Here is a 13,529-nt window from a genome sequence, read left to right as displayed (position 1 = left end):
TAGTCTTTGAATTCTGCTTCTGAGAACATCCTTCAGTAGCCAGACTAAGTGCAGTAAACCAAAATACTCTTTTCTGTTGCGGAATGGAATAACACTGCAAGTGAAAAATTTACCTTTTCTACTTAATTATAAGTGCTTAATGAAAACATACTCCTGTAACTAAGTAAATACTTCATAGTAGTAAATACTCTATAAAAGAAACCACATAAAATGGAAAAAATATTACTGTTTAAAATTTGTCATCTCCCACATTTACAGAAAGCTGATAAACCATTTGTAGTCGGAAACTTCTAAGGAGTGGGTAGAATAAATTGCATTTCTCCTATATGCCTCATAAAAGTATTTCCAGAATATCTTGTTAAAGTTATTCAAACAATGCAAATTCTTCATTCACTTTCTCCATGTTCTTCATCTAATTTATTATTCTAAATATTAATTTAGCCTGCTTGTGCCCATCTTTTTCTTTTTTTTGTTTTCCTTTACACAGTGGTCATTTAATTCAAATGAGTAACTGGCAGTAAGTTACAGCCACGGTACTTTCTCTTCTGTAATGCAGGTTTTGTATACGTTTGGGGTGGGCTAATTTGTTTAGCTTTTAGTTTTTCTGTGTGAAACTACAAATGACACTGCAGGAATCTAGGTGCTGATCTTTTTGCTGTCAGATGGAAATGTTCCTTACATTTCAGTATCCCCTTTGTTTTTTGTTTATTAACTTAGTACTACCTGACTTAGTATAAATTGTAATCAGTATCATTCATATAGGTTACACAAAGGATCGACAGAAGGTAGATTGCCCAAAATAGCTGACCAGTGCTTTTTCAAGTGTTTTTCACTCATGCTGATATGTTAGGAGCAAAGGCATAGTTGTCTTCATAAAATCATACCACGGGTTGCTGTGCTAGCAATAGGAGCAGTGACTGAGAATTGTCTGCTGTCCGGAAACTGAATTAGCTTCCCCTATTTAATCAGCGTAGGTCACCTAACTGTGATAGTTGGGATAGCTTGTATGTGGAGAAGGAGACAGAGTGATCTTAACTGGAATATTCACAGAATAATACCATTTCTTTTGCTCTTCACTGTTAGCAGTGCTATTAATTAGAGTATGGTGTTTGTGACAGATTTAGTGTCTAGCAGCTGATAATAAAACACCTCCTCAGGAAGCATAGTCTGGGTGGTACAATGCTGCTTAGAAAAAATAATACAAAGGTGACTCCAAAAATAATGCCTCCTATTTTATGATGTTGGCCTGCAACATCAGAGGCAGATGTTGGTGGTGTGGCAGTAGAGGTTGAACCTTCCCAACAATATCCTGTTCCATGTTGTTGCCGTGTGACAGATGGCAGCAGAGGGGCACTCTGACACAATGGTGTGTGACATGGAAGTGTGTATGAAACAAAGATGTGTCAATGAACTCCTTCCTGCAGAAAAAAATTGCTTCTGTCGACATCCATTGACGTTTTCTGAACATTGACGGTGGCCAACAGTGGATGTGAGCACAATGAGGCGGTGGGCGGTGCGTTTTGGCAGTGGTGACAGTGGGTCACCTCCACTGGTGCGGTGTGGCATGCAGCTCTTGTTCATCGCTGGCAAAAATGCATAGCTAATGGTGGAGACTGTGCTGAAAAGGAGTGTTTTGTAGCTGAGAATTTGCTCTATCAAATAGTGTTATTGTAGTCTTTGTATTTGATGTAGTTTCCATGGAAATCAGGCATTACTTCTAGAGCAACCGATGTAGAAAGTACCTGCCATCCGCCAGAATACTGTTGGCAAAAAACAATCAAAATATATTTTCATGTCAGACTCTTTTTTTTTTCTTTCACTCCCAACTGAAAAATTATTTTGACATGAAAATAATTTTTATTTTTCTTAGCTAATTGATGTTTATTGAGCATGAGTTGAAATTTAGGCAAGTTCAGATGTTGTGCGAGATAATTACTAAAAACTTTGCTATCACTGCGGGTTTCCAAAACAGATCACTGTGGAGGAGAACCTTGTGATACTCTAAGAAATATGTATGTGTTTGAGCTGATGTGTGCTAATTAGTTCCGATAGATGTAATGGGAAGATCTGTGCAGTTGAATAAGAACAGTTTGTTTCATGTTTTTTACTGCATTTAATTTGCTTTCCAGACAATAATTCTTTTCACCACTTTGCCTAAAATTACATTAAATAAGGGCAGCTATACCGGATGAGACTGAAGATCAAATCTGTCCCAGTATTCTTTCTCCAATTTTAATTAACAGTTGCATAAAGAAGAGTGTAGAACAGTGTTAGCATCTGCCCAGGGCTTCCTAAAGCACTCTCTCAAAGGCTTTTGTCTGAGGCGTTCCTAGGTGATGTGTCTGTAATTGGATCAGACATCATGAGACCCTGAAATGGGGAACAGGCTCAAAAACAGAGAGTCTTCAGAGACTAAGATGGATGTTTATCAGGAAAACAGCAGTTGCCACAAGTACAACATGAGAATGATTGATAAGCATAAAACCAACTGAAACGTGAGCCAGGCTAGAACATGCTTTTGCTGAAGAAACATGGTGATTTGTTACAAATTAGATTTAAAAGAAAAAAAAAAACCTGGAAGAGAGCCTGGAACATGGACAAAATTAGCATTTTTGATTATAATGTTGAAAATGTCCCCAAAGTAGAAGAGTATTCAGTATGTTAGTTGACAGTTAGAATTAGCTCTTGCAAAGCAGAGACTGCATGGCTTACCGGTTTCCTTTACTTGTGCTGTTCTAGAAGAAAACTTTGTTTGTTCTCTCTTGCCTTCTACCTTTTTCACCTCCCTGCATAGTAAGATAAAATCAGGAAGCAACCCTTGGTTCAGCACTGAAACTAGATAGGGATTTCTAGTTCTCATTTTTATCTCCTAGAAATAGATTCTTGCTTCTTATCAGTGAACCTCAGTGAAGATCTGAAGATACAGCATGTCATTTTGGCAAGGTTCTGATAAAGCATAAAATAGGCATCACTGCACAGCACTTCTGAAGATTCAGGAAATTGTTTAATGTCTGTTTTACCCATGTTTGTACTCTCTGAACTCTTACCTTTATCTCACTCAGGCTTTGCCTACCACTGCACCCAATATTTTATCTTTCCTGTACAATTATGTAGTTGCATTCAAATAAGCACCCTCACATAAGCCTTGTTTCTTAAGGCATGAGTATCTCCTGTATGTTTAGGGACTTTAGTGACTTGGAATTCGATTATCTACAGAACTTACTATATTTTTTTCTTTTTTTGTGGTGGGTAGGGTTTTGACTTGGTCCATCTTCAGACAAGACAAAGTACTCTTCTGTCAGCACTGTAACCACTTGACTCTTAACACGATATTTCTTGCAGTCCATGAATTATTCAAACTTAAAACACAGTTTCCAAGTGGAAACTTGGAAACCTTTAAATGATATTATGTGTTTATGTAGTTAGACTGATTCCTAAAGGATAAGCTTAGGGTGCAGAAGTTCAGTTGATGAAGATTTTACATGAACACTGAGAGCAGATGTATGTACAGCTCTGTATAAGTAAAACCTTTTGCAAACCTTGGATATTATATGAAACTGATACAGTGTTTCACAAGGGATCATTTTTGACCCGGACACTATAAAAACATAGGGACAGTCTGCTGTCATATTATACAGTTTACGAATATTAAGTGAAAGGCAAGGGGTTATTAAGATGAATATATGGAGATTAAGCAAACACCAAGACATAACTGATCAGTGGACCAGTGTAGTACGTAGAGATTTCGACAAGAGAGCTGCCTGTAGCAAAGGATTTCCTTGTACTCATCATACAGGCAGCAGTAAGACAGTTTTGTGAGTGGTTCCAGAGATACCATGTAGGCATAGAGGCAGATGGGGAGAAGCTGGAGAAGATGACGAAGGTGCTTTATTTGAAATGGTAACCGAGTCTTACATCATTGCTGAAACAGAGACGCACTTTGAAAACATGTAAAAGATTACATGAAGGCAAGGACTGAGAAGCCATTAAAATCAGGATAAGTAATTTGCCTAATGTAATGAAAAAAGAGAAGGCATATGAAAGTACATTATGCGATCCTGTGTGAAAACAAAATAATCTTTTTAGGAGAATTTGATATGTAGATGAGAGGTGATTCCATTTTTCAAGGCGAAAGGAGAGGATGTTGTAGCAATGAAGACATAGTGACGAAGTATGAAAAACTGAAGTGGAGTGACAGCAATTCTTAACAGTGCATTAGTGGGAAATGGTACAAATACAGATATGAGGGTTTAGGAAGAAAGGGTAAGCTGAACTTAATATTCAAGTGATGGATGTGTGTGAGGGAAGATGGTGGCATGAGAAGTACCCATGTTCAGAGAAGGAAAGAGTTAATATTTTCAGATTAACTTTCTACAGTAGAATATTGAGTGGTTCATCGTTACGTTATTAACTTTGTACAAAATGCTTTAAGCAAAAATGTTTGTAAAGCATGTGAAAGTAGTTTTGAATCTAGGTCCTTTGGCCCTGTTGTTTTAGTGTAAAACTTCAAAAGTAAATTTTTTAAGTTTCATTCATAGCAATTTATGTAACCAATAGTATCATTTAATATTCCTATTTTTAATGAGGGACCAAAACTGACTGTTAATATTCTGCCGTGCCAAAGCATTAAATGATGTTTGAGAATTTCACTTCTGCCATCTGTGGATTTTTCTTGTAGGCTGGATGCATCACACCGTGGATCAGCTTGGAGACAAGGCAACCAAGGAAAGTTATGCTATACAGTATCTCCAGAAATCTCTAGAAGCAGATCCAAATTCTGGTCAATCCTGGTATTTCCTTGGAAGGTGAGAAATCACTTTGTAGACACTGTAACTGTGTTTGTAATTATTTTTTTGAGGATATTAGTATGAGTTATTTTTTATGTTGTTCTTAGTAGCTAGTAGAGGAAAAAATGAAAGGAAAAGATGTTTGTATCTAGTAAAGTCCTAATTTTCTGGAAAGCTGCTAAGTTATTTAGGATGATTATAGATTACAAGTTGAAATGAAATACATTACGTAAGTGGTGTTGGTTGGTTGTTTTTTTGTAGTTATAGTTCAGTTTATACCTTTACAGTAATGCTAATCTGCCCTGCCTGTTTTTACTTTTTTCATTATTTTCTCTTTATTTTCTCAAAATCTCCCTTCTAGTCTCGAACAATTTCAGCTCTAAAATACATCTATCTGCTAACAGAATAGTTTTCAACTAGATATTAAGCCAAGATAGCTCAAGTGGATCCATTCTAGTTTCTGCTTAAGTGTTATATTAATCTCTACTCATGCGCAGTATTTTTCACTTGAAAATTAGCTTTGCTGAAGATGTAAATCCTATCAATTTAATGACTCTTCTTGGTCACCTTCTTTAAAAAAAAACAGGTGCTTTAAACCAGCCATCAGTAACCTTGGGAATAATCAGGTTTTGGAGAACAGCGATCTAGCCTATCTTCTATATGTTTGAAAGCTTTGATGTCAATTTAAGCACATGAACTTGTCAGTTCTGTTGAGAAATAGATTAAATAGAAATTATGCCAAAATAAAATTAATATAGTAACATCAGTATCTTCCAGCTCACTTTTCTGGAGGTTCTTGACATACATAACTGGAACATACTACTGTTTCTGTCACCCTGATTTTATTCCTGCAGCTGTTTTTCGAACAAAACTCTTAAACTAGCAGTCTGCAGGCTAAGGGAGAAGCACAGGCAGTGGGGGCAGACAGCTCGAGTAGGAGTGGGAAGAAAAAGGAAAAGGAGCCAGGAGTCATCTGGCTCGTTTTTTCATCCCTTGGGCTAAAACCTGTTCTTTTCCTCTCTAATCCCAATTCACACGGCTAGAGCTGTGTTAGACGTGCTAGAGCTGTGTTCTTGCACAGCAGCAGGGAGAGGCAAGGCTCAGTGGAGTACGTGTGTGCTCTTCCTGTACCTAGGCTTTAGCATGGTTGGAGTGAAGCCTAGGACCATACAAATGAGATGGAGGAATGGAGGAAATAGGGGAATTGAAAACCTAGTGGAAGCATCCCTTGTATTCTGCAGGGAGAACCAGAGCAAAATGTTTCTGTGCCTCCTTCTTCCAGTCAGTATGCTGACAGGAGAGTTACAGGACTACATTCACTCTTCCTCCTTTTCCCTCCCAGTATATTCCCTCGTGTTATTCCTTCCTCTGCTGGTCCTCCAAATTAGACAGAAGGGTGGCTTAAAGCTGGCTTCCTAAGTAACCTTGCAAAACCTTCCCACCCTCACTCCAAAAAACTCCACCCCACTTCCCTGTTTTAAGGGTGCTTGATGTTAGTGTTATCCTAAATGGAATCTATGTGTATCTGTTAAGCAGACAGATTTAAACATGTCTATTGTAACTTGGGTTAGATTGTGATTAAAATGATATCCTGAAACATTGTATGGGGACTTAACTTATTTTTAGACAGAGTACTGCTAGATAATACTGTATTTTCTAACAAGCCCTTAAGAATACACAAAAGAGTGTAGCATATTTGACGAACCTCACCTGTACTGGATTTTTTTTCTAGAATAGAATTTCCTTTTTTACTAGAATAAACTTTCTGTTATTGATGTGTTTTGAGAGTTGTCAGTTCTTTTTCCAAGAGGAAAACATACTAGAAACAATATAAGGCAGAGCTTTTGTAGTTAAACTAATTGCATGTGTATTTTTTTATATTTTATTTATTTGAATGTTTTAAATTAAAAAAGTAGGTATTATTCTCTCTGGCATAATGGTAGATCTCTTTCAAGATCTGATAGTTCTGTTTATAATGCCAAGATACCTATGAAGTTGTAGTGTATACATAATTTTCAAGTAATAAAATATGAAAAAATCCAGGCAAGAAAGATTTTAAAAAATTTTCTTGCTGTCTGCGCATGGTAAAACTAATTGGTTTGTTGTTCATGTTATTTGAAAACTTAATGAGATATGAGATATGCATATAAAAATGCCCAAAGCAGTCAAGGACTGTCCTGATTGAATTGGTCATTATCTCTTAATAATCAAATGATCCTGAAGCACTAATTGTAGAATATGAAATTTTATTGTATTAGATTTCATGAAATAAGTATCTTAATAGATTTTTTGAATGTTGTCTGGACATAAATATTGTTCTTATTGAATGATGACTTAAGATAAGTGGAACAAAAGTAGATCTTCAGACTCTAGCATGACTTCTGCTTTCACTGCAAATACAGTAAGTTAGAGTTTAAACAGTGTTGTTGTGCTTCTCAAATAAAAAACTAGTAATATGTGTTGATTAGGAAGTTTGAGTCTACTTGTGCCCAGCATTCAGAAGCAGCAAATGTTTTGGATTAATCTAGATGAGTACGTATTTATGACTTAACATTTTTCAGACCAATCTTGGTAAGCCGTTGTCACTGATTACCTCCTGTAAACATTACCAAAAATCTTTTTTTCTTCTCCCAGGTGCTATTCAAGTATTGGGAAAGTTCAGGATGCCTTTATATCTTATAGGCAATCTATTGATAAATCAGAAGCAAGTGCAGATACATGGTGTTCTATAGGGTAAGAATGAAACAGAGTAATACAGTGATATAATTCAATGCTAATACATATATATGAACAAAGAATATTAGCTTTTTAACTCTTTTGTGCTCTCAAATGTACCATAATTTTTTTTTATTTCTACCTTTATGTTGTCGGATTTGTCTGATTTGAAGTTTAAATTATAATTTTTACGTGCTTTTTCCATTTTTAAAATACTGAATATGCTGTGTATACAAACTTTGCATGTTAAGATTTTATAAATATGGTGGTTTTTTTGCTTATTACTGTGATTTATATAATGACAAGGTTTATTAAGGGCTTTGGGATGGATGTTTGTATTTGACTTCATTGTATTTTGGCTTTGTTATTAATTCTCAACTTCACAAATCTTTCTATTTAGTGTGCTGTATCAACAGCAAAATCAGCCTATGGATGCTTTACAGGCCTATATCTGTGCTGTACAATTAGACCATGGCCATGCTGCAGCCTGGATGGACCTAGGCACACTCTATGAGTCCTGCAACCAGCCTCAGGATGCCATTAAATGCTACTTAAATGCAACTAGGAGCAAAAATTGTAGTAATACCTCTGCACTTGCAGCACGGATAAAGTATTTACAGGTAAAGCTAAAGTTTTAAGAAGTGGGAAATATTCTTCCATATACATACCAGAGGGGAGGGTAGAAGTAACACACAAATTTAACTTGAAATCATTTGTGGTGTGTATAACTTCTTTTCATATGTGTTGTAAGCATATCATAGCCTGTAATATTTTATTTCTTCATTTTTAAGTGGAATTTAATTACTTATAAACTCTATTTTACATATTTAATCAATGCATACTGTTTTACATCAATTTTTTTTTATTTGTATTGTCTACATTTTTAAGTTCTCATAACGTAGAGAGAGAACACACACATGCTATCTTTCACTCTTGTTTGCAATTTCAGAAAAAAAGAATTATGAGACCTGTGAATCTAGAGCTCATCTTTGTTCTGATTCTCACAAAGGTTTATATTCTGGTTACCCTCTTTATACTTAGCACCTTTCTAAAACCCCAAATTTTAAATCTATCCTCTTCTTTAAGACATAATTAGCTACAGCATATAGGAAGATTTCATGGACTTGCTCTTAATAAAGTAGGCTTGTGTTAAATTTGCTTTTTACATAATTTTTCCTAGGCTCAGTTGTGTAACCTTCCACAAGGTAGTCTACAGAATAAAACTAAATTACTTCCTAGTATTGAGGAGGCATGGAGCCTACCAATCCCCGCAGAGCTTACCTCCAGGCAGGGTGCCATGAACACAGCACAGCAGGTGAGAAGTTGGGTTATGTTCTGCAGGTGCCCAGCTTTAAGGGTTCTTTACAATCTGTAGTGGTCAAGCTTATTTTATTGAGTGCAGGACTGGCTTTTAATAATAAAAAGCCTTTGATTTATTTGCGAAGGTATACTAGATCAAGAGGCAGCTCCCTATAATATGGGAGAAAGATGGGGGTACCAATTTAGAACCTTTGTGGATTTTCATGATTTTAAAAGATTTCATCTTAAATAGAATGCTGCAGTGGTTTAATAATCCCTTGAAAGGTACACATTCCTCCATTGATGACCATATGGAAACTGATTTTTCAGTTTTTGAGACCAACTTCAGAATATCTACTCAGCCCTTTTAAAATATGTGGGCTGTTAAAATATGTAGTTTAAAGGAAAGAATTAAGAATATATAGAACCATATTTTTGTCTTCTGTGATTCTTAGGCTTGTAAACCTCATCATCCAAATACTGAACCTGTACTAGGCCTCACTCAAACACCAATTTCACAGCAATCCTTGCCACTACACATGATTCCTTCTAGCCAAGTAGATGACCTGACCAGTCCTGCCAAGAGGAAAAGAACATCTAGTCCAACAAAGGTATATATTCTGATGAACTAAAGAGCCCCCTCCAAAAATTATATGGAAATATGCATTAAAGTGATGCAGCATGCGCACAGTTTGTGCCATGAATTTCAATCCTTTGGCATCAAGGTGGGGAATGTTTTTAGAAATTTTAAAGAAAATTTTTCAGCTATATGTTTAGTAAGGAGGTTACAGGTCAGATAGGAAGCATGTAAGGGTAATGCAGATCAGTAGTACTATACTACAGTCATAGTTGTGTAAGTGGAAAAAGTACAGTCGTAGTCTGGTGATGGATAGAGAGGGAGACAACCATGTCATCGTGTCTACAGCCTTTGCTTATATTTAGAATTCAAGTGTTTCATCGTCATGTAGTAATGTTACAATAGATAAAATTATCCAGTTTTAACAGCAGTGTACCTTTAAGTTAATTGCATAATTTTATTTGATTGTTTCTCATTATGGTATTAGATATCATTTACTTTACATCTGACTACTGTGATACTGTATGGGAGTGCTAGAATGAGACTTGGCATGCATTAGTATATTCTCTGTGTATATTGCTGTTCTTGAAAAAATGACTAGTTCTTTCATAAGATAAAATCTAGATGTGAAAAAAATGATACTGACCTTTTGATAGTCATGAATTTTAATATAATGCTTTCTCTCAGAATACTTCAGATGTTTGGAGCAGTGGCCATACAGTGTCACATCCTCCTGTACAACAACAAATTCATTCTTGGTGCTTGACACCACAGAAATTACAGGTAAGTACATTGAAGGTCTTCAGAAGCTTTGATTTATTTTTTTGTTAGTTTTGTTCTTTTAAGGAAAAAGTACTTCAAGCTTCACGTTTCTGAAATTAAATGTGAAACAATACAAATTCTTTTAATATTGAAGGATTCTGTATGGAATATATAAGATTAGCTGTATAATAAAATAGATAATCGTTAGTAGAAACTGAATGCTTATGTTGTTTCAATTCTATAATTTAAGTAGGAGCATACAGTAATGCTACTTTTTATGTTGTTTTAAAGATAGATATGCAAATTGTGACACTTGCAAGCCAAGTGTATTTTGCTACTTGTTTTAGCATGGATAATATTGAAGGAGAAGTGAAAATATTGTGGCATCCTCTTTTTCATATGAGGTATCTTGTATCAAACTACATAAACTTACACATTTTACAAAATGGGATTAATCAAATGAAATCTGGTACTGCTTTTCTCTATTACACGTCATTTAACATTTTTTATGTGAAATACTAGATTTTGTTTTTGAAATCTTGTTTCAGATCTTTTTTGTCATGGTGCTTTTGTCATCTCTTCAGTTCATTAGGGCTTGCAGTGAGCTTCAGCAGGAATTCCAGATTTCGAAAATCAGGCTTAGCTGGAAGCCCTCACCCGTGTGTCACAGACACTATTTTGGATACAAGGAAAAGTAAAAGAGAATGTAGTGCAGAAACAGAAAGCTGATTGACTGAGCAGTATTCCCTGTAACTCGCAGAATAGCTCTTCAACTGTTTCTTTATATGAAAGATGTTACTGATAGAATAAAGGTGTGTGAAGAGTAGTTTAAAAGGAATGCAAAGATTAGGTTTTGGGTAATAAATACTCAAATTTCAGTTGCAAATTAGTTCAGGATTGTATTTCTGTAGTTAAGTTGTGTAGTGTTCTGAATTTTTTGTGTTTTCTGGAGAAGCTTTAATGTGTGACTCTAAGACTGAATTTACTTCATACTGAGCAATGTTAATAAAAGAATAGCATAGTACTAAAATGTTAAAACATACACAATGATAATAAGAATTCTAAATAATCATACCTTAATGTAGTTTTCTTTTACAGTACCAGTTCACTTAATTTTACTGAAGTGACAATAAGATGCACTAATAATTTTGAAAATCTCTTTACTTTTAGTAACCACCAATAAAGTTTGGTTACAAAATAGCATATGGAAAGATGTTTTAGTCCGCAGCAGAAATCTTGATCTTGTTTTTAGCTTTGCAAGTTTTGGCTTAGCTGTGCAAGTCTTGTCTTTCTGGATAATTTTTAGTGATGTATGCAAGAAGATTATTAAAAATTGCATACATTTGTGATGATTCTAACCATACTGGTTAATTTTTTTCAGCACTTGGAACAGCTACGTGCAAACCGAAATAATTTAAATCCAGCACAGAAACTTATGCTGGAGCAGCTGGAGAGTCAGTTTGTCTTGATGCAGCAACACCAGCAAGTGAGAACAAAAATATTTTTCTGTTCTACAAAACTTTTATTGATGATGGCGTCTGTTATGTTTCTTGACTTCTTAAGTATTTGTATTGTACAGAGTTCTCGTGCCCTTGGCTATATTACATTATCTTTTCTGTACAAAGTCTAATGGTGATTTACTTGTGAAAGTTAATGGTTTTAGCTGTGTTTTATTATAAGGCTACCAGGTAGTGTAAAACATTTCAAGCCACACTTTCAAACTAAAGTGAGTGAATGCATCTAAAAGCAGTAAGAGTTGGAAAACACTTACTTGTAGTAAGCCATATTACAGCTTTTCTCTCATGCTTTCATTATTCACCTCTCTCTCTCTTAGTGTCCAACCTTAGCAGTATAATGCTAACAGTCAAACTGAAGAGCCTAGAAGAAAAGTGTGCCGATAGCTTTACCTTAAAATTCACTCAGCGCATTTGTGAGCATGACAGTCATCTTACTTCTCAAAAGCAGCTGTGAAGGTGTCAAAATCAGTATAAAGTTGAAACTGACAAGTGCAGTAAAATACACAAGCCTAATGTGATCTTTACTTCTTAAATTCTGTAGCATGAAGTTGTGTAGCTAACATCCTTGTGCTTTGTTCGTCTTCCATTAGATGAGACAAACAGGAGTTGCACAGGTACGATCTACTGGAATTCCTAATGGGCCAACAGCTGATTCATCACTGCCTACAAACTCTGTCTCTGGTCAGCAGCCGCAGGTTGCTCTAACCAGAGTGCCTAATGTCGCTCAGCGTGGAATCCGTCCGGCCTGCCCTGGGCAGCCTATGGCTAATGGACCCTTTCCAGCAGGCCCCATTCCCTGCAGCACAGCAAGAACGCTGAGTAGTACAGACACTATTTTGATAGGCAATAATCACATAACAGAAAGTGGAAGTAATGGAAACGTGCCTTACCTGCAGCAAAACGCACTCTCTCTACCTCATAACCGCACAAACCTGACCAGCAGCGCAGAGGAGCCGTGGAAAAACCAACTATCTAACTCCACTCAGGTATACTATCTCAGTTTACTAACATAGCATGCTTAATAAGAAGGCTTAATAAGCAAGCCATTATTTGAATTTTCCCGTTTGTCAGCACACTTCTTCTGTTTCCTGAGTTTGATGATATACATACAAATAAAACACGGACTAGGCTAAATCTGCCTGTTATATTTTGTTGTTTAAAGTATACGCATTAAATCAACTGCTCTTAAGATAAAGAAAACAATCGTAAATCAAATAGGGCAGTTCATACTGCTCAAATGCCTTATCTTCCAGACGTATTTGTGCATCTTTTTGTTGCTTCATTATTGTAAAATGTTGTGAATTTGCTTTTAGTGTAGTAGGAGTGTGTGTATTTCATAGGAAACTGAGTGTTGTTTTTGACGTTATATTGTTGTTATGTAATCATTAGCCACATTTTCTTTCCGTATGATTCTTCGAAATTAACATCTAACAATCAATCCCGCACTTACTTGCAGAAAAATACTCTGTCAGTAAAAATCCACAGTGATTAAAGTATATAAGAAAATTCTGTCTATCTGTGTGTTGGAACTTGAAGGTGGAGCTTATCTTTTAATTTCAGCCTAAATGTCTTTCTTCTGAGTATCTTCTAAGACTTATCTGTGGACCTAACAAAGTCTTTTGCAGGAATATGTTCTTAATGACTTAATTCAGTTTTGTTAGATTAGTTTTAGAGCTTCATGGAGTATTGTTTTCTTCCTCATAAATTTCTTGATTAGTTATTACTTTTAGTCTAATGTTGGTACTTAAAGAGTGGGTTGTGGCATAGACGATGATACGTGCTTGGTTAATTGCACATGCACTACAACAAAAACAGATACTGCAGGAACATCTTGTGTAAAACGTGGCTGTATGAAAGTAAAAGAGCACTATA

General features: G+C 35.7%; 1 protein-coding gene across 18 annotated transcripts in view; it reads left to right on the top strand.

Annotated features, from left to right (window-relative positions):
• Nucleotides 1-13,529, top strand: part of KDM6A (lysine demethylase 6A) — a 116,359-nt gene that overhangs the window by 62,574 nt on the left and 40,256 nt on the right. For 8 of the 18 annotated variants that reach the window (XR_002441770.1, XR_002441769.1, XM_021407199.1 and 5 more), the window contains 8 exons: nt 4,679-4,805; nt 7,422-7,520; nt 7,903-8,122; nt 8,683-8,817; nt 9,257-9,412; nt 10,066-10,161; nt 11,522-11,626; nt 12,248-12,643. Coding sequence is in view for 16 of the 18 variants with exons in the window: in XM_021407199.1 (XP_021262874.1) it covers nt 4,679-4,805; nt 7,422-7,520; nt 7,903-8,122; nt 8,683-8,817; nt 9,257-9,412; nt 10,066-10,161; nt 11,522-11,626; nt 12,248-12,643 (1,334 nt within the window). In the remaining 2 variants the exon portion in view is untranslated. The remainder of the gene's footprint in view (nt 1-4,678; nt 4,806-7,421; nt 7,521-7,902; nt 8,123-8,682; nt 8,818-9,256; nt 9,413-10,065; nt 10,162-11,521; nt 11,627-12,247; nt 12,644-13,529) is intronic. The other 10 variants (XM_021407244.1, XM_021407238.1, XM_021407190.1 and 7 more) reach the window with 3 other exon arrangements.

This window comes from Numida meleagris, chromosome 1 (assembly GCF_002078875.1).
Source record: "Numida meleagris isolate 19003 breed g44 Domestic line chromosome 1, NumMel1.0, whole genome shotgun sequence".
Classification (NCBI taxonomy): Eukaryota; Metazoa; Chordata; class Aves; order Galliformes; family Numididae; genus Numida; species Numida meleagris.
This window is presented reverse-complemented; position numbering and strand designations above follow the sequence as displayed.